At 47.5% G+C, this 19,599-nt stretch overlaps 1 protein-coding gene across 1 annotated transcript; it reads right to left on the bottom strand.

Annotated features, from left to right (window-relative positions):
* Positions 1-266: 266 nt before the first annotated feature.
* On the bottom strand, positions 267-15,440 carry LOC141048840 (ribosome production factor 1-like). The gene is made up of 7 exons (XM_073544912.1): positions 15,166-15,440; positions 12,697-12,753; positions 12,499-12,579; positions 11,429-11,524; positions 2,806-2,987; positions 2,571-2,697; positions 267-1,285 (listed from the first exon to the last, which is right to left on the bottom strand). Exons 1-7 carry the CDS (start codon positions 15,382-15,384, stop codon positions 1,244-1,246), a joined length of 804 nt encoding a protein of 267 aa, XP_073401013.1. The 5' UTR covers positions 15,385-15,440; the 3' UTR covers positions 267-1,243.
* Between the last annotated feature and the right edge of the window lie 4,159 nt (positions 15,441-19,599).

The following is a 19,599-nucleotide window of genomic DNA, read 5'->3' as shown; positions in this document are numbered from 1 at the left end:
CAGGCACAGCTGCCGCAGCACAGGGTGCGATTTATCAGTGGTTCATGGTGAATGATAAGTCAGTCTGAATTGCCATGTCTTGTGCCAGAAATGTACGCCACCATATTTTGCAAATTACATAAAAATTCCCATGCATTGAACTTAAATTTTCCTGTTTATTTTCAACTATGGTAAAAACACCATAAAAATAACCTATTTTGACCTCACAAAAAAGTACTAAAAAAAAAAAAATCTACCACTCACCCAGCAGAAAAATCAGCCGTTGCTGAGATGTCTGTAACTTTTTTTTTTATTGTGTAACTATTACACAAAGCCATCAATAAATCTGGCGATACTGAAATCGTGCAGAGCAGCAGAATATTACACGTCCATAACATGTCAGATGAGGCCACGAGCAGAGTCCGGGTCTACCACAGCGGAGCGCGTTATGGCTGATCGGCTCAGGCACGAGGCCCACGGGCGGCCGGGTGCTGTGTCTCATGTGAACATTTACCTGTAGGATAGAGAAGTTTGGATTATTTTGATGATCAGTATTTTATGGTTCACACCAGATTCTTAGCTGTTCTTTGCTTGGCCTCACTAAATCACTGCTTCAGTCTTTGTGTCTGGGATCCTAATTACCGGAACAGGGAGGCACGGACTCGTTTTCCTTGTCATGTAATTCCCCTTACAGTCACGGGATATTCCTTCATTGCTTCCTGTTTGTGCACCAGACACTCATCCAGGTGACATGACACCAGATCTGGATCTTTTGGATGCAATTTACTTGATCTGCATGGTCGCATGTAGCATAGAAGGCAATGGACGAGACGGGGGTTATTGACTAGTGAACATATTACTTTGGAGGGGAGGGTTATCTTCTGGTTTAGGATGTATATAAATATATATTCTTTGGTCTCGGTCTTGAACTCAGGATCCAGTTTTGCTCGGTTTGTTAGGGATCGTGAGCTAAGATGATCAGGAAACATTGACTTTTCACCAGGTAACGGTGATTTGACAGATACAGAACTTGAAGTCTCTAATATTCCAACAATGTGCTAAGAGAATGGGTTTGAATTTGCAGCATGCTGTAAAGCAAAGTGTTGAATACTGGAATGAAGATATTAATATCATCCTTGCATTCGTTCCACTAGTGACGATTATATTGTAGGGTCTTCCAGCTCCACCAGTGAGCGCTATACAGAAGAAGCTGTAATGCCATACATGATGAGTAATGTTGTCCTGCATATCCAAGCATATCTCCTTATAAGTGGAATTTTCTTCTATTTGAGTCCATTTCATGTCGCTATAAGAGAACACAATGTAAGATTAGAGGAATGAGGTGATCGATGTTACTGCATTTTTTGGTGCAGATCAATTACAGAAACTTTGCTGATATAATCAAAGACTGAGGCCTTGATGTGTTCCCCCATAAATCTGCCCCCACTGCTGGCTGAGCAATGTGCCCCTTCTTTACATGGGGAGTACTGTACCCAGTCATGGAAGTATTAGGACAGGTCACATCAGGAGGTTTTTTTTTTAAAGAATAATTTTAGAATTTATAATTATGCCCTTTACTCTCAGGAGAACTATGACTCCGCACATATGAGCATCATAAATGACCATCATCATCAGGCCATATACAAACCCTGCAGCCAGGGACAAGAGTAATGCCACATCAGGCCGCGTCGTCCAGGTTGAATGGCGGAGTGACAATTGCTTTTCTGCATGAGCTGATCGGACATCTCATTATTTTTGCTTCCTTATATAGCACCATCATACGCAGCAGCACTTTACAGATGTAGGCTGTGAGCCCCAATCAGTCTTTGGAGTGTGGGAGGAAACCCCCGCAAACACGAGTACAAACTCTTTGCAGATGTTTTGTTGGTGAGATCTGAAGCCAGGACCCAGCACTGCAACACAACGGTGCTAACCACTGAGCCACCACACAGTGCTAGCCACAGCCTATATTAACGGCCAGTGTAGATGCTATCACAGAGGGCAACATGTGCACAGCTAACTCACCATCATCATGAATGCCGCAGAAATATTCACAAGGAGTTTTCACTGTCAACTTCACCTTTTTTCCCCCTTTATTGGAATGGGATAAAACGGAAGCAGTACTCCCCAATTCCTGACATGTAATCACTTTGTGATGCAGTGATGACATCCTTACATCAGGACTCACAACCACTGCAGCCAATAACCGGCCGCAGCGATGATCTGCAAGCGGGTGCCGCAGTTGTCCTGAGGCCTAAGATCAGCTGGCACCAGAGAGCCAAGAATTGCTTCTAGTATTCTACCCCAATTTGAGTCTTTTAAATGTACATGTTGATGTGGACAAGCTCTTTATTCTGAACGTCTCTCATAATGGGAGAACCAATAAATCATTTCCCTATAAGTTTACCATCTCCTGTAATATAAGGCCGGACTCTTCTGACACAAACCTGATGCGATGCTTAAGATTTAAACACAGACATTTGTGGATTAAGTACAAGGACTCACGTCTCCCCTGCACCCAGGGGAAAAAAAAAATAAACATCTGAGCCCTTACATCCCAGCATGAGGCATCATCCAGTCATTACACTCACCTTATGGACCCACTCGTATTCTCCGTACTTTGAATCAAACGTTCCCTTCTGCAGAGACCTCAGCTTCAGTGTAAATCGAGGACCAAGTTCCTGAATCCCCACTTTCTTTTCATTCCTAAAAATGTATCTATAGAAGAAATAACATCATAGACCTGGACATTATTACATTACTACAGACATACATCCTCGGGGAATTCACCCTGCGCCACACGAGGATGCTACAAAAACAACATACCTGTGATATCGAAAAAAGATGTAATCCCGCTGGTTGTGGAAAGTGGCCACCTGTCGGCCTGAGAACTGCGGATCGTGTGGGTAAAGAGAGGCAAACATACAGCCGATAGAGTGCCCGAGGCGAGTGGTGAAGTTATTGAGGATGACCTCGGGCTTGTGCTCCGTGGGCTCCTTTCCTTTTCTCTGTAAATTGCATAGAAAACAGATGTTAGACAGAGGACATACAAGCTCGGGTCTATATACATGAGCTGATCCAGGCAGGGTGGACGCCACAGGTCGAGTTGTCTTTTTAAAGTCCAACATTTTTCATATAAAAATTAGCAACTTCTATAAGTCCAAGTTGTGTAACAAACTGCACCCACGGTGGAAGGGGCCGACAGGGTGCAATACAGAATTCATCAGAGAACCCTCTCCCCTCAACTTTTAGTGGTCAATTCTATTGGCGAACAGATACCACAGTAGTAATCCGCGTATGAAAACGTCCCCCCCGACAGCTCCAGACATGGAGGATAGCGAGGTGATTACAGACTGTGACCAGCAGAGGTCCCACTACTGCCGCCCAATACAACCGAAGCAGAGCCACGCCGTCATAGTCCGCTACGAGACAACAAACAGACTTCTACGAAGGTAATGAGACGACAGAGAATCCACCCCAGGACTCCTGATCACCACAACACGTCTCTCCTTTTCTTTTATACTCCCTTTCCAATTTTTTCTTATTCTTTTTGTAATAAATTCTGATGTAGTAAATGCACTAGAACAAACATCAAAGGCTGCTGAAAAGTTCTCCACCTGTCACCACACAGTCTTCTAAAAAGCCCAAAGTTTAGACATGTAGCTAATGAGCCATAAAACTTTATGGTTCAGGAACCCCTCCAGAAAGTTCCCAACACTGTACATTCCCATATCATATACAATACAGGGGCCATAGTTAATTCTCCCCTATCCGTCGGCTAGATGATAACTTGCTGATCCCTGGTGGTCTGTCCGCAGAAACCCCCGTCAATTCGAGAACCTGACTCAGTAGGACCCTGTCTATAGATTTACATTTTTTGTACATTGCTTTAAACGTTACTGTGACTCGTTAGGATGGGCTTGGCTTAAAAAAATAAAATAAAGGGTTTAAAGGTTTTTTGCTTTATACAAAACCTCATGTACTGTGTCGGAGGGAAAGCCAACTAATACATGGTGTAAACTTAGACATGATAAGTTTTTGCACTGTCTAGTATAAGCTTACACGGTCTAAAAAAAAAATAAAATAGATAAAATGTGAAAAAATGAACTAACGATTCGTTATCAAACAAGTGGATAATCGTACCTTGATTTCTTTGCGTAGTCGGATGTTACTCATCTTGAAATGAGCCGTCGGCCCATTGGGAAACACGGGTATTACATACCTGGTAATGTGTTTTTTCATGAGACATGACGGCACCACGAGAGAGGGGATCCGCCCAGCGAGGACAGGAAACCTTCAAGATAAAAAGGGCGGCTCCTCTCTCCGCATCAGTTGTTTTACAGAGCACGAGAGGAACTCCGCAGGTTAGTGTACACATAAATAATACATCTTTTATACTGCTACATATCCAACACCAAGGGAGTGTATAATACTAATAATGCACCCCACTAATGATGTGATCAATAGGGAGGGAATATAAGGGTGCCGTCATGTCTCATGAAAAAACACATTACCAGGTATGTAATACCCGTGTTTTTCCATTCTACATGATGGCACCACGAGAGAGTTACAGAGATTTGTATTCTCTTTTAGGGGGGGATCACTGCTTGTAACACTCTTCTCCCGAACGTGAGATCAGAGGTAGCAGATAAGTCTAATCTGTAATGTTTTAAAAAGGTAGAGCAGCGTGGGCCAGAAGACTGCGGAGAGCCGTTGGAAGAGGTGGAGGGCCACAGCCTATGTTAGAGGGGAGACCGCTGACCGCTACAGAAAGAAAGGAGAAGGTCTGCTTACCGGAGGAGAGGGAGGTGAGCTGGACACAGAAGCCTGGCTGGTGATCAGAGGGTGACCGCAGTGCTGAGTGCTCCTGGTGGCTGGGTCGGGCGCTCCTTGCTGTGTATAGTGACTGGTGATTTGGAGGTGCTGCTCCCCCTTTCCGGAGACGCTGGGACCTGCCTGACCCCACACTACAGCAGTAAGAAACAATATATATAGGGCACCATATCAAGGCCTTATTTACTGATGCCAGCACTCCACCCTTTAAGAAGCATGAGGTCTTTTTCATCCATGAACATGTATTAATAGACTTTCCCTAAATGCATGAGTGGTGACTTTAAATGCACGCTTCAATTTAACATTATGGTCAAATCTAATAAAGAGCGTGCAAAATCGCTGGATACTGGGGCACATCGAGGCAGGCAAGGCAAAATGGAGAAATTTTTTAAAAATAAATCAGGGTCGGCTAGGCCCACACCAAAAAAGCTACACACTAATGCTGAGGTAGAGGAACGGGTCGAGGACTCGGACTCAAGTGAAGATGTCTCAGGCAGCGACATTACCCACTCAGACTCTGGGAAGTTCTCTAGATCAGTATTTAAAAAACTTCTGACCCAAGCATTAAAACCTTTGGTTACAGAGATATCTGGTATGAGAGCAGATCTGTCACATATTGGTAACAGAGTGGAGTCCCTTGAATCATCTCAGTCCTCTCTCATTAGCCACTCTAATGCCATGAGGGACCATTTGGACTACCACAGAGAACAGCTTAATAACTCTCTTCTGGCCTTGGAAGATCAAGAGAATAGAAGCCGCAGAAAAAATATAAGGATTAAGGGATTGTCTGAAAGTGTTTCTGCAGAAATATTGGAAAAATCCACGAAAGAAATCTTTGCCCTTCTAATTCCACAAGAAAAATGCGACCAAATTGTGATTGAGAGGGTCCATAGATCGCTCAGACCCAAGCCTAAGTCCTCTGAACCCCCGAGGGATGTGATCTGCGGTTTGTTGAGTTATGTGGACACCAATGTTATTCTGTCTGCTGCAAGGGATGCTAAAAATCTCGCTTACGAAGGATCTGCCATACAACTCTACCAGGACATTGCGCCGTCGACCCTTGCAAAGAGAAGAATCCTGAGACCCTTATTGGAAATACTACGCTCGCGTAAAATTCTCTATAAATGGCTGTTTCCGTTTGGAATATCGGTAAATGGAGACGGCAAGCAAGTAACAGTGAGAAGTCCCGAAGACTTAAGCAAAATATGGGACACTTTTGGCATTGCTTCTATTGATATCCCCTCTTGGCTACCTTTGGATATGGATCTTCGCACGCCTCCTCCTATCAACGCTTATACAGGAGGTCAGGGGGAGTGGGCCTCAGTGAAGAGACGCATCCCCCCTAAGCGAGGGAAATCTGAGGCAAGAAAAGAGATGCCCCCCTGAATATTATATAACTGGGTCTAGTCGCATTTTCTTACATTTGGACTCAGTAGTTTCTTGGTTTCATTTTACAATGGCTTGGTTCACTTGTGTTTGCCTTGATTGACGCCTGCCTAGGTGTTGACGCTTTCATTTGATTGCTATACAAGCTAATGTGTGCTACTCGTGTGTTGGGGATGTGATTCCCTGATCTGTCATGGGGGGTACGTTGGTCCCCCTGCTCCTGCCGCAGGCAGGTAGATGGTTATTGTTATTTATCGGTTACTGTTATTTCACCTTGTATTTTGTATTTTTTGTGGTCTGTGCATGGGACACTTTATTATTTATTTTTTCTTTTGTTACATCTAACTTACTATGGGTGACACGGAAAAATTTGCCTCTATAGTAGTGGCTTCGTATAATGTAAAGGGGTTACGCTCCCCGTGTAAGAGAAATCAGATACTGAACCTTTTGCATACAAAAAAGGCTAGTGTGATCTTTCTACAGGAGACACATTTTAAAGCGGGGAGAGTACCAGACATGTCCAGATCTCGTTACCCGACCTGGTATCATAGTACAGGGGGGTCGGCATCTAGAGGAGTGAGTATTGCTATTAAAAAAGGTGTTCCCTTTGTCTTGCATGACTGCCTTTCAGATTCTGAAGGAAGGTATATTATACTGAAGGGCCTTATTGCTAATACCAAAGTTACCTTATGTAACCTCTATGCCCCAAACAAGGGTCAGGTTGGTTGGTTGTGCAGGACGATGGATACTTTAAAACTATTTACTGAAGGTTTACTGCTGATGGGGGGAGACTTTAATGTCCCACTCAATCCATCTTTAGATACTTCCACGGGTAAGTCTGCCCTTTCCCAAAAGGCACTGAGAAAACTACACCTTTCTTTCCAGAAGTTGCATTTGATAGACCCCTGGAGGACACTCTCTCCTTCGGACAGAGACTACACTTTTTATTCCCATCCGTGTGGTAGCTACCATAGAATTGATTATATATTGACACAGACAACCAACCTCTCATTAGTCAAAAACGCGACCATAGACGTCATCACACTATCGGACCATGCTCCTATTTTCCTCGATATGGGCATAAAAACCCTTCCGCGACCAGCCGGGTCATGGTCGCTTAATGAGACATTATTAGATTCAGATTCCCATATTACGAGACTGACTGACACTCTGGACTTCTTTTTTCAGACAAATTTGCACTCTGGCCCATCCACACCTGTGGTGTGGGAATCACATAAAGCGGTTATGAGTTTATAGCTTTGAGTTCCTATCTCAAAAAAGAAAGGACAAAACAGGTTGTGTCTATTTTACATCAAATTAGTTCCTTGGAAAGATTGCATAAGAGATCTCAAGTAACTAAGACACTAGCTGAACTGACGGACCTAAGAAATTCGCTAAAAAATCTTTTGAATATCCAATCGGCCAAAACCTACATGAGATGTAAACAGAGATTCTATCTCCATGGCAATAAAAGTAGCAAGCTTATGTCTTCATTGCTTAAAAAGCAGCAAGAAAGGACGTTTATTAGGCAACTCAGGTCTCTGGATGGCTCCTCAATTTTCGAGACCGCTGATATTGCCGAGGAGTTTAGATCCTTTTATGATAACTTATATAATCTAAATGTACCAGATAGCATGCGAGACCCAATAATAGCTATAGAAAAAAATTAGAGAATTCCTGTCTCCACTAGTTTTACCTAAAATAACCCCGGAGGGCCAGGCTTTGTTGACCGCTCCAGTTACCCCTAAAGAAATTTTGGATACTCTTTCCACCATTCCAAATGGAAAGGCTCCAGGCCCGGATGGTCTCCCCATTATATATTACAAAAAGTTTATAAAATCACTCTTACCTCAATTGGTGACCTTGTTTAACTCCTATTTGAAAAGCCAGCTTCCCCCTAAGCAAACATTAGAGGCATATATTACGGTTCTCCCGAAGGAGGGTAAGGACCCAAACCTGTGCGCCAGCTATAGACCAATCTCATTACTTAATGCGGACATAAAACTGTGGGCTAAAATACTAGCGGGCAGAATAGGTAATTTTTTACCCAAATTAATTCATGCGGATCAGGCGGGCTTTGTGAGGGGGAGGGAAGGTAAAGATAACTCCACCAGGGTCATACAGTCCATAATGTTTGCTAAAACCCGACAGGTCCCCTTGGTACTCTTGTCAACTGATGCCGAGAAGGCCTTTGACAGAGTGTGCTGGAGATTTATGGAGCAGGTGTTGATTAAGTTTGGCTTTCCTCCTCAGTATATAGCAGCAGTCCTTTCTCTCTACTCCCAACCGACGGCCAGGGTCAGGATAAACGGCACCTTATCTAAAAGTTTGGAGATTCACAACGGGACTAGGCAGGGATGCCCTTTGTCCCCTTCTCTGTTCATTTTGGTTATAGAAACTTTGATACAACGTATCCGACAAGAACAACATATAGAGGGGTTGACGGTGGGCGCGGGGACGTTTAAAACGCTAGCTTTCGCAGATGATTTGCTTTTCCTCATATCCAATCCACCTCAGGCATTCCCGATCATCCTTCAAATTTTTCAACAATTTGGCTCCCTCTCCAATTTTAAAATTAATCTAGCTAAATCTGAAGCGTTAAATATCACTCTCCAGTATCCCCAACTTTCCACTCTTCGTACTCAGACTCCCTTCTCTTGGGCTAAGGATTCTATCAAATACTTAGGAATATTTATAACTAGGGATCCTACTAACTTATTTCAAAGTAATTTCGTTCCCTTATTGAAGAAAGTTACTAACCTGATGCATAAATATAACCTACCTACTTTATCTTGGTTGGGTCGCATAAATGTATTTAAGGCATATATTATGCCCATCATTTTGTATACCATGAATATGGTGCCGATTCAGATACCCCTGACCTTTTTTGGGTCATTAAAGTCACTGATAGGAAAATTCATCTGGAAATCTAAACCGGCTAGGTTGCCTTATAGGCTTCTTACTTACCCAGTCTCTTCTGGTGGATTGGGAGTTCCAGACCCCTTGGTATATTATAAAGCAATTCACCTTGGCAGATGGTTAAAGGTAGTGTCTTGCTCTGAAGGAGGGGAGGGAGCTTGTGTCGATCTGACTTTGTTGGGTCCGAGGGGCTTGCCTTATTTATGGACTAGGGCTAAACCACCGGCTACCCTTAGACTGGATGAGATAACATCTACTACATTACGTACCAGGAGATTGATGTTGGGGGAGTTACCGGAGGGCACTTTCCCTTTGACATTTACGCCGATTAGCTCGATACCGTTTTTATTGGATTCTGATTTTCAGGATCCCTATAATCTGTGGTTTACACTCCCTAGAGATACATTGAATAGCTTTTACGGTAATAATATATTACAGGGAGGATCTTGGCCATCAAATGCAATCAAATGCATCGAGTCAACCAACTAATTTTCTCCAGTGCCAGCATATTCGACGCACGCTCATGCAGTTTAGGAAGAAATTCCCGATCAAATCGAACTGGTCCTGGTTAGATATTATGATTAAACTCCCGCTTCCACGGCTAAAAATCTTGTCTCGTATTTACTCACATCTGATCTCTCCAGGGGTACATTTTAAGCCCTCATTTATTTACTCCTGGGAGATGGAACTTAATGTTGCGTTTACAGGGGAACAAGTATCTAGGATGCTATCTAGTGCACAGGGATTCTCCAGGTGTGTTCTTTTGCAAGAAAACTCTTATAAAATTTTGACCAGGTGGCATTGGACTCCCGCGAAGCTCTTTCAGAGGGGTCTTGCTGATAATGATGCTTGTTGGAGATGCCTTAATCCTGGAGGGCATCATACACACATATTTTGGGATTGTCCCAAATTGAGACATTTTTGGGACGGTGTCGAGCTGGTTCTCAAGAATTTACAGCTAATTAAGACCAGTCTCGGGGCGACGGAGGTTCTTCTTTCGTGCCCATCAAAGGATTTTTTACCAAAAAAACATGGCCTACTCCCCTTGATGTTAAGCGCTGCAAAACAACATTGGAGGAGTGGCGTGACAAAATAAATCAGATTTCTCATCTGGAGGAGCTGTCTAGCTGGGAGGTCTTTAGTCACAAATCTTATGTGTTGACTTGGGCCCCGTGGACTAGATATTTGAGGGACAACCCTCGAGGAGAGGGATCAGATACTATTTGAACCTCGCTTAGATTTGGTGACCTTGATTTTTGGGGTGGCTGTTTCCAGGGTTACGTATAAAACTGTTCACCTGATCTAATTTTATATTACATGCACTTATTGCTAGTGTCGATGCCGACGACTACTTTGTTTTGATGTTATTGTTTGTTATTATATATCCCTCCTTTCCCTTCCCCTCTTCTTTTTCCTTTTTCCCATCCACTTTCCCCTCCCCCTCTTGCTTTTTCCCCATTTATTATTTTTTACACCTTGGATGGACGCCTAAACAATCTTTAACCATATGCATTTGTAAAGTGTTGATCTGTCTTATGGTGTAATTGAAACTTGAAAATAAAGAATTTAAAAAAAAAAAAAAAAATTAACGACATTGTATGCAAGAAATGGTCAGATGGATCCTTGGCACTAGAAAATATTTTGTTTATGTCAAAACACAAGAAAAGGGAGAATTGTGTTTTTGAAAGGATACTTGCAATCTTCCGATCTTCATTGATTACAATGAGATCCGTGTAATCTCTGGCGATACATTGTGGGATAATCTTCTTCAGGGCAAGACCCCTCTCCTGTAATACACTTGTGAGTTGGGTATAATGGAAGATATCTGCTCTGTAAACCGTACTGTACGCTGGAAGAGAAGAAAAGTAAAAAAGTAAGAACCTATTCTCAGAATCCCACATAGCCACTGGGATACTGCAAGTCTCCGCATGACTCCACAGGCTGCTAGCAGAAATGTCTGACAGGTGCAGGTCCCGCATCTACATAACAGATGCAGCGAGTGCTTCCATGTGGAAAATAAATGGAGGTGAACGCACATGTGCGCAGATCTCGCTATTTTCCATCTGGTTGCAGAACTGGAGTAGGTGGACATAGGTGCAGTTCCTATATGTGGAAATAAAATCTCTGACACTTGTGGTACATCCTGTAGACATGCCATAGTAGCCTTATATTGAAATAATACCCCTTTAAACCAAAGACTGATTCTTGTGACATTACAAACAAAAAATGTACAATACGTAAGACAATGAATATAATAGAGCTAATACAGCACTAAAATAAAGAATGGATTGAAAAATCACCAGTTACGTACACCGCGGGGCCGGTCAGATGTTGTGATGAGGATTTTGGGTGTTGTCTTTCTGTTAAAATAAGGTGCAAAGTCATCTGTAGCTTCATCATACGCCACCTAGAATGAGAAGAGCGCGGAAAATCACTAATCATCAAAGCACGAAATCCTGAAGAAGAGTCACAAAGATGTATAGAAAGATCACTACAGGGCTCAGCTCAGACTATAAATCTAGTTTTATGGCAGTATTGATGTATTATCAATGGATCTGATCCCTACTGCAAAAATACAATACAAATATACAAGGAAAATGGGTTATAGGAGCAAGGTTAAACACGGGCAGTTTCTGAAAGCTCGAGTGCAGTGATGCCAGGCTTCATATGGAAGGACTGATGCACCTCACATTACAGAACCTGTAACAGATCCATGCTACTAAACCAGGACCGGCATCAGATCGGAGCACCCAGAATCTCATCATATATTCTCAGGGGGTAAGGCCTCATTCAGACAGCTGTAATTTGGATGCATATTATTATGGCTTCAGGTCCTATAGGCCTGACAGAGTGTAATGGCCCCAACTAACAGTCATGGATCCCTTTGATAACGTTCATTTTGCTCACAAAGCCAATGGGCTGGGACTTCCAACCACAACATAGATGCTAAAATGCACCTGCATTCGAAAAGTCTGAATGGGCCTGAGAGAAGATAAACTCACAGCTTATTGACTAGTGATGATGACTTTACTTTTATTTGCAAAATGTAATCTAAGAAATGACAGGAAAGGAGCAATATATTATACCGCGCTCAGAGGAATCACGGGCAGCACGGTGGCTCAGTGGTTAGCACTGCAGCCTTGCAGCGCTGAAGTCCTGGGTTTGAATCCCATCAAGGACAACATCTGCAAGGAGTTTGTATGTTCTCCCCGTGTTTGCGTGGGTTTCCTCCCACACTCCAAATACATACATATATAGGGAATATAGATTGTGAGCCCCATCGGGGACAGTGATGAAAATGTGTGCAAACTGTAAAGTGCTGCAGAATATGTTAGCGCTATATAAAAATAAAGATTATTAATCAAGTGCGTCAGCTTTTACCTCCTCGTCCGCTGGATCCACCGTGGTCTCGTCGTACACCCGCTGATTTTCCATGGTTTTGGGAACAGGTTTTGGTGGAGCCTATTTATAGATGTAAAGAAATTAATACAGAACACTTAATGCCAGTAACGTCACTATGAAAAAGCAATTTATAGTAGTTAAACCCCCTCCTCATATGATCTGAGGGTCACAATGTACCTTGTCTCCAAGCGCCTCTCTCTCCTTCTTAAGTTTCTTCTTCAGAGCGAGCTTCGCCTGCAAGAAAATGACAGATACATCACTGCCTATCTCTGCAGAAGCTGTGACATCACATTACCAAACAGAAGGAAACTACAATATTCCAAAACTTTCCACATGTAAAAACACAACCATGGCTTGTGGCTGAAGGGCGAAGACTCAGGTCCCAGGGCTGTTCAGACATTCTGTTTGTGCTTGTTTTTAGGAATAAATGGGAAAAGTGATTGGTTCCAAACAGGAGCAGAAAAGATCAAGTGATTATTTGGGGGGGGGGGGGGGGGGGGGGGGTCTGTTTTTGTAGAGTGTAATAAGACAAATGGACATATGAACAGAGCCTGGTACAGCTTACATCTGCTGAAACAATGCAGATCGGTGGAGGTCGGGGGTCCTGGTTTTAGAGACTTTCTACTGACCCCCACAACATGCTGTGTAATCACTGCTGCCTCCTGAGCAAGGGAAAGAAAATGTGAGCGATGAGAGGGGCAGGATCCACTCACTCCCTTCCCCCCCCCCCGATCTGCAGGATCCACTCCCTTCCCCCCCCGATCTGCAGGATCCACTCCCTTCCCCCCCCCCCCGATCTGCAGGATCCACTCCCTTTCCCCCCCCCGATCTGCAGGATCCACTCCCTTCCCCCCCCCGATCTGCAGGATCCACTCCCTTCCCCCCCCGATCTGCAGGATCCACTCCCTTCCCCCCCCCCCGATCTGCAGGATCCACTCCCTTTCCCCCCCCCGATCTGCAGGATCCACTCCCTTCCCCCCCCCCCGATCTGCAGGATCCACTCCCTTTCCCCCCCCCGATCTGCAGGATCCACTCCCTTTCCCCCCCCCGATCTGCAGGATCCACTCCCTTTCCCCCCCCCGATCTGCAGGATCCACTCCCTTTCCCCCCCCCCGATCTGCAGGATCCACTCCCTTTCCCCCCCCCCGATCTGCAGGATCCACTCCCTTCCCCCCGATCTGCAGGATCCACTCCCTTTCTCCCCCCCGATCTGCAGGATCCACTCCCTTTCTCCCCCCCGATCTGCAGGATCCACTCCCTTTCTCCCCCCCGATCTGCAGGATCCACTCCCTTTCTCCCCCCCGATCTGCAGGATCCACTCCCTTCCCCCCCCCGATCTGCAGGATCCACTCCCTTTCTCCCCCCCGATCTGCAGGATCCACTCCCTTTCCCCCCCCCCCGATCTGCAGGATCCACTCCCTTTCTCCCCCCCGATCTGCAGGATCCACTCCCTTTCTCCCCCCCGATCTGCAGGATCCACTCCCTTCCCCCCCCGATCTGCAGGATCCACTCCCTTTCCCCCCCCCCGATCTGCAGGATCCACTCCCTTCCCCCCCCGATCTGCAGGATCCACTCCCTTCCCCCCCCGATCTGCAGGATCCACTCCCTTCCCCCCCCCCCGATCTGCAGGATCCACTCCCTTCCCCCCCCCCGATCTGCAGGATCCACTCCCTTCCACCCCGATCTGCAGGATCCACTCCCTTTCTCCCCCCCGATCTGCAGGATCCACTCCCTTTCTCCCCCCCGATCTGCAGGATCCACTCCCTTCCCCCCCCGATCTGCAGGATCCACTCCCTTTCCCCCCCCCCGATCTGCAGGATCCACTCCCTTCCCCCCCCGATCTGCAGGATCCACTCCCTTCCCCCCCCCCCGATCTGCAGGATCCACTCCCTTCCCCCCCCGATCTGCAGGATCCACTCCCTTCCCCCCCCCCGATCTGCAGGATCCACTCCCTTTCCCCCCCCGATCTGCAGGATCCACTCCCTTTCCCCCCCCCCCCGATCTGCAGGATCCACTCCCTTCCACCCCGATCTGCAGGATCCACTCCCTTTCTCCCCCCCGATCTGCAGGATCCACTCCCTTTCCCCCCCCCGATCTGCAGGATCCACTCCCTTTCACCCCGATCTGCAGGATCCACTCCCTTTCACCCCGATCTGCAGGATCCACTCCCTTTCCCCCCCCCGATCTGCAGGATCCACTCCCTTTCCCCCCCCCGATCTGCAGGATCCACTCCCTTTCCCCCCCCCGATCTGCAGGATCCACTCCCTTCCACCCCGATCTGCAGGATCCACTCCCTTTCCCCCCCCCGATCTGCAGGATGTGTCAGTGCCTATAAAATTTAAAAAAATAAATAAAATGAAAGTCAGTTTGGATACAATTCCACAATATCCCATGACACATCCAGTGGTCCGGACCAGGTAAAGCCCAGTAAGTCACCTGGGGGATGTCGGCGACGGCTGCTCTCTGACTGCGCCCATTATGTATGATCGCACTTCGTCAGGAGGCTCCGTCGCCCCCGTACAATGTCGCCCACTCAGGCTCCCACCGCCGCTGCCATAACAACCGACAGCCGCCTACAGAGACCAATCAGCGCGCAGCTGTCAGGGCTGTAGCCGTGATGTGATTGGTCCGCCCGCCGCCTCTCACCTTCCGCTTCTCCATCTTCAGCCTCATGAACATGAAGTGTCTGCGCTGCTTGTTCTTGATCTCAGACACCGAGAAGGAAGGAGGGAAGGACACGGGCTGCTCCCCCCCGGCTCCGGGCCCCCCGCCGCCCGCCACATCGCTCCCCTCCTCCGGGGCTTCACTTTTACTCTTCTTTCGCTTCTTACTCTCCGCGGCCCCGGAGCTCCTTCCCGCCGCCATGTGGAAACAGACGCACTTCCGCTTCCGGCTGCTATCAATATTTGATGGCTGAGGCTGCAACGGCCAGCGCCCCTCTCCGCTCACGACACTCAGCGCTCCTCTCCGCTCACGACACTCAGCGCCCCTCTCCGCTCACGACGCCCGGCGCCCGTCTCCGCTCACGACGCCCGGCGCCCCTCTCCGCTCACGACGCCCGGCGCCCCTCTCCGCTCACGACGCCCGGCGCCCCTCTCCGCTCACGACGCCCGGCGCCCCTCTCCGCTCACGACGCCCGGCGCCCCTCTCCGCTCACGACGCCCGGCGCCCCTCTCCGCTCACGACGCCCGGCGCCCCTCTCCGCTCACGACGCCCGTCTCCGCTCACGACGCCCGGCGCCCGTCTCCGCTCACGACGCCCGGCGCCCCTCTCCGCTCACGACGCCCGGCGCCCCTCTCCGCTCACGACGCCCGGCGCCCCGTCTCCGCTCAGGACGCCCGGCGCCCGTCTCCGCTCAGGACGCCCGGCGCCCCTCTCCGCTCAGGACGCCCGGCGCCCCTCTCCGCTCAGGACGCCCGGCGCCCGTCTCCGCTCAGGACGCCCGGCGCTCCTCTCCGCTCACGACGCCCGGCGCCCCTCTCCGCTCACGACGCCCGGCGCCCGTCTCCGCTCAGGACGCCCGGCGCCCCTCTCCGCTCAGGACGCCCGGCGCCCGTCTCCGCTCACGACGCCCGGCGCCCCTCTCCGCTCACGAAGCTTAGCACCCATCTCCAAAGCCCAGCTCCCCTTTCCGCTCATGACACCCAGCGCCCCCTCCGATCAGCTGGTTGTAAATGCTCCGTTCCACAGTAGAGCTCCATGATCAGCATTGTGGTCACGTCTGGTACTGCACATCTGTCCCCTATTTATTTAAATGTTTTTACAAAAGTAAAAGGAGACTTTACTCATACAGTATAATTGTTGGGGGCCCTTCTGCATAAAATAAATGTATATGAGATGTGTCAGGAGTGATTGTATACTGCAGCACGTCATTTATAGCCATTCTAGACATTTCTAGCCTATCCAGACAGGACGGGTCAAGAGATGTACGGCTCCCAGCGCTAGGACCTGTGTCAGGGATTTATGGCACATCGTGTGGTTATGCCGTGAGTATCTCTGATAGGATCACCCTTTGAAACTCCATTGATGTCTATGAGAGATGCAGGATGACTAAGTCGTGGTCTCCTTTTTTTAAACTGAACCTGTCAGCTGGATTTTGCTAGGTAAATTACAGGCATTGACAGGTTGGCAGTTAAACTGATTAAATTATACCGGCGTGAAGGAATACGTCTTGTGGTTGTTGAGTAGCTCGTGGACTATGGACGGAGTCTTATGTTCCTGCTCTTAGAGAGACCTGCTAACAGCCCCACCCACAGGCCACCCGGAAGCACAAACATGTTCCTCATCATAGAGACAGACTGTGCTTCAGGGATGCCTGCTGGCGCAGGCTGTCAGCAGGTCTCTCCTTGGTTTCTCTGTCTTAGAGCAGGAAGATAAGACTCTGTCCACAGCCCGGCCCCGAAGCACGGGCACATCATTAACTGAAAACTTCTAACACTGATTACACAAGAACCACAAGACGGATTCCTTCACCCCCCGGTATAATTTTAATCAGTTTAAAGGGAATTGTCCCCGCCCAGGATGTCTATGACCTATTAATATGGCCATACAGGTAGTAGATATGTTACATTCGTCCTACCTGTCTGCCTCAAATCTGCAGTCTTGTTTTTGAGAAATCTTATATTTTTTCCTTATGCTAAAGATTTCGTCCAGGCTCCACCCCCCTCCCATAGACGTCTGTACTGATGCTGGAATCCTGCGCCCTCCATCCCCTCCACAATCCGTACCTTTTCCTTCCCTGTATGGGCACTGCATTCAGGGATCTTCTGCGCAGGTGATTCACTGTGAACTCTGGTGGGCGCAACGATAAGATGCTCTCCCCACAGTCATCGCTAAGTACACATAGTTCCTAGTGATGACTATGCATGGAGGAAGTGGGGAGAGCATCTTATTGGCGCGCACGTTGTAGGTCATAGTAACTCACCTGCACAGAAGATCCCTGAATGCAGTGCCTATTGAAGGAAGGAAAAGGTACGGATTGTGGAGGGAGTGCAGGGCGCAGGCGCGGGATTCAGGCGTCACTTCTGTGCGTCACAGGGCATTGTGACGTGCATGGGAGGGGGTGGTATTATAATGAAGACGGGGCAGGGATTTCTTACAGCCCCGGAACCTGGAAGAAATCATTAACAAAGACAGAATATAACATTTCTCAACAACAAGACCTTTAATGTGAGGCAGACAGGTAGGACGAGTGTAACATTTCTATCACCTGTATGCCCATATTAATAGGTCACATACATCCGGGAGGGACAGATTCCCTTCAAAACTGCCAAGCTGACAATGCCTGTAGACATGTTCGCTTTATGCTGGAGACCCCATGTACTGAGGCAAACAATGTGCAGAGACCATAATGCCGCGAGTACAGGACAGTATGGCCATAAATGCAATCTGTTCCTAGTCCTAGGCTGGAGAACCCTCGGATCACAGTGCTCGGCCCAAATCCAGGGCACTGCCTGCCCTGCGGTCAGGAGAGCGGCCCTCGGTCCTGCAATCTGAGCATCATTTGTGTTTCACAGTGCACGAAACCAGCATCAGGGTCTGTGCACACAATGTCTTTTTTAGGTGGATTCCGCCTGGAAAGCGGTCCAAAAGAATTAGCATAATGCACAGCAATGTAAAAACAACTCGCTGTGCACACGTTCAGTTTTCTTACTTCTTTTAACCACTCGGGGCTGTGAAAAGACGCCGGAGAAGTCTTCAGGGAAAAGACTTGGGACCTCCAGTGTCTTCAAGACATTGTGTGAACATGTCCTAATGGTACCTGCACACTGAGGGGCAGAAACTGAGTGGAAACTATTCAAAACCTCAAAAACTAAAAACCCCTAAAAAAAACTTCCAAAAACTCATCAAAAAGCCCTTGTGTGGAAATGTCCCAGCACACGTCGCGTATTTGCATCATGCAGGATACATTTTCAGTGAAGCCGATGGGATTTCTAAATCTCATTCACACGGTGCAGACATTTTCTGTTTGGAAAGATCAGGACCACAGAGGATCGTCCACCCTGCAGCCGACCGGACGTCATGCAATGCCGTGAATTCCACAAAAAGCATTGACACGGTGACGCCTGAGAACCCGCCTCACGTCCATGTAGGTTTCCTCATCCGCCAGATTTGTGTCTTCTCATTTACTTTGCTGTTAATTATTATTATTATTTATTTATATAGCACCATTGGTTCCATGGTGCTGTACATGAGAAGGGGTCACATACACATTACAGATATCACTTACAGTAAACTAACAATGACAGACTGATACAGAGGAGAGAGAGGACCCTGCCCTTTCAGGCTTACATGCTACAGGATGGTGGGGAAGAGACAGTAGGTTGGGGGGTTACAGCAGTTCCGGTGTTGGTTGAGGTGATGTCACCGGTAGTGGTGAGAGAGAAGGGGGTAGCGGGGTCACTGCAGGCTGTAGGCTTTCCTGAAGAGGTGGGTTTTCAGGTTCCGTCTGAAGGATCCAAATGTGGTTGATAGTCGGACATGTTGGGGCAAAGAATTCCAGAGGATGGGGGCTATTCGGGAGAAGTCTTGGAGGCGGTTGGGTGAAGAGCGAATAATTGTGGAGGAGAGAAGGAGGTCTTGGGAGGACCGGAGATTACGTGAGGGAAGGTATCGGGAGATTAGTTCAGAGACATATGGGGGAGACAGGTTATAGATGGCCTTGTAGGTCAGTATTAGTAATTTGAACTGGATACGCTGAGGGAATGGGAGCCAGTGAAGAGATCTGCAGAGGGGAGAAGCGGAGGAGTAGTGAGAAGAGAGATGAATTAGTCGGGCGGCAGAGTTAAGGATGGACTGGGAGGTGCGAGGGTGTTAGCAGGGAAGCCACAGAAAAGGATGTTGCAGTAGTTGAGGCGGGAGATGATGAGGGCATGTACAAGCATTTTAGTAGATTGAGGGTTGAGGAAAGGACGGATTCTGGAAATATTTTTGAGCTGGAGGCGACAGGAGGTAGAAAGAGCTTGGATGTGCGGTTTGAAGGACAGGGCAGAGTCAAAGGTTAATGTATTAAGTTGTGGACCGGACCCGCTGAAATCTGGAGGAAAATCTACACAGTGTGCGTGCACCCAAAGATAAGAC

This window comes from Dendrobates tinctorius, unplaced genomic scaffold (assembly GCF_039654945.1).
Source record: "Dendrobates tinctorius isolate UK_male_01 unplaced genomic scaffold, ASM3965494v1 ptg000138l, whole genome shotgun sequence".
In the NCBI taxonomy this organism is placed as follows: domain Eukaryota; kingdom Metazoa; phylum Chordata; class Amphibia; order Anura; family Dendrobatidae; genus Dendrobates; species Dendrobates tinctorius.
Note: the sequence above shows the minus strand (reverse complement) of the source record. Positions and strands in the feature narration are given on the sequence as shown.

Bases quoted from the DNA above. Each gene is read 5' to 3' on its own strand.
- LOC141048840 (XM_073544912.1), bottom strand. From the start codon at position 15,384: ATGGCGGCGGGAAGGAGCTCCGGGGCCGCGGAGAGTAAGAAGCGAAAG. The intron at 12,754-15,165 runs GTGAGAGGCGGC...ATTTTCTTGCAG, and splicing joins TGAAGATGGAGAAGCGGAAG to GCGAAGCTCGCTCTGAAGAA. The intron at 2,988-11,428 runs GTACGTAACTGG...TGCAATTTACAG, and splicing joins CATCTGACCGGCCCCGCGGT to AGAAAAGGAAAGGAGCCCAC.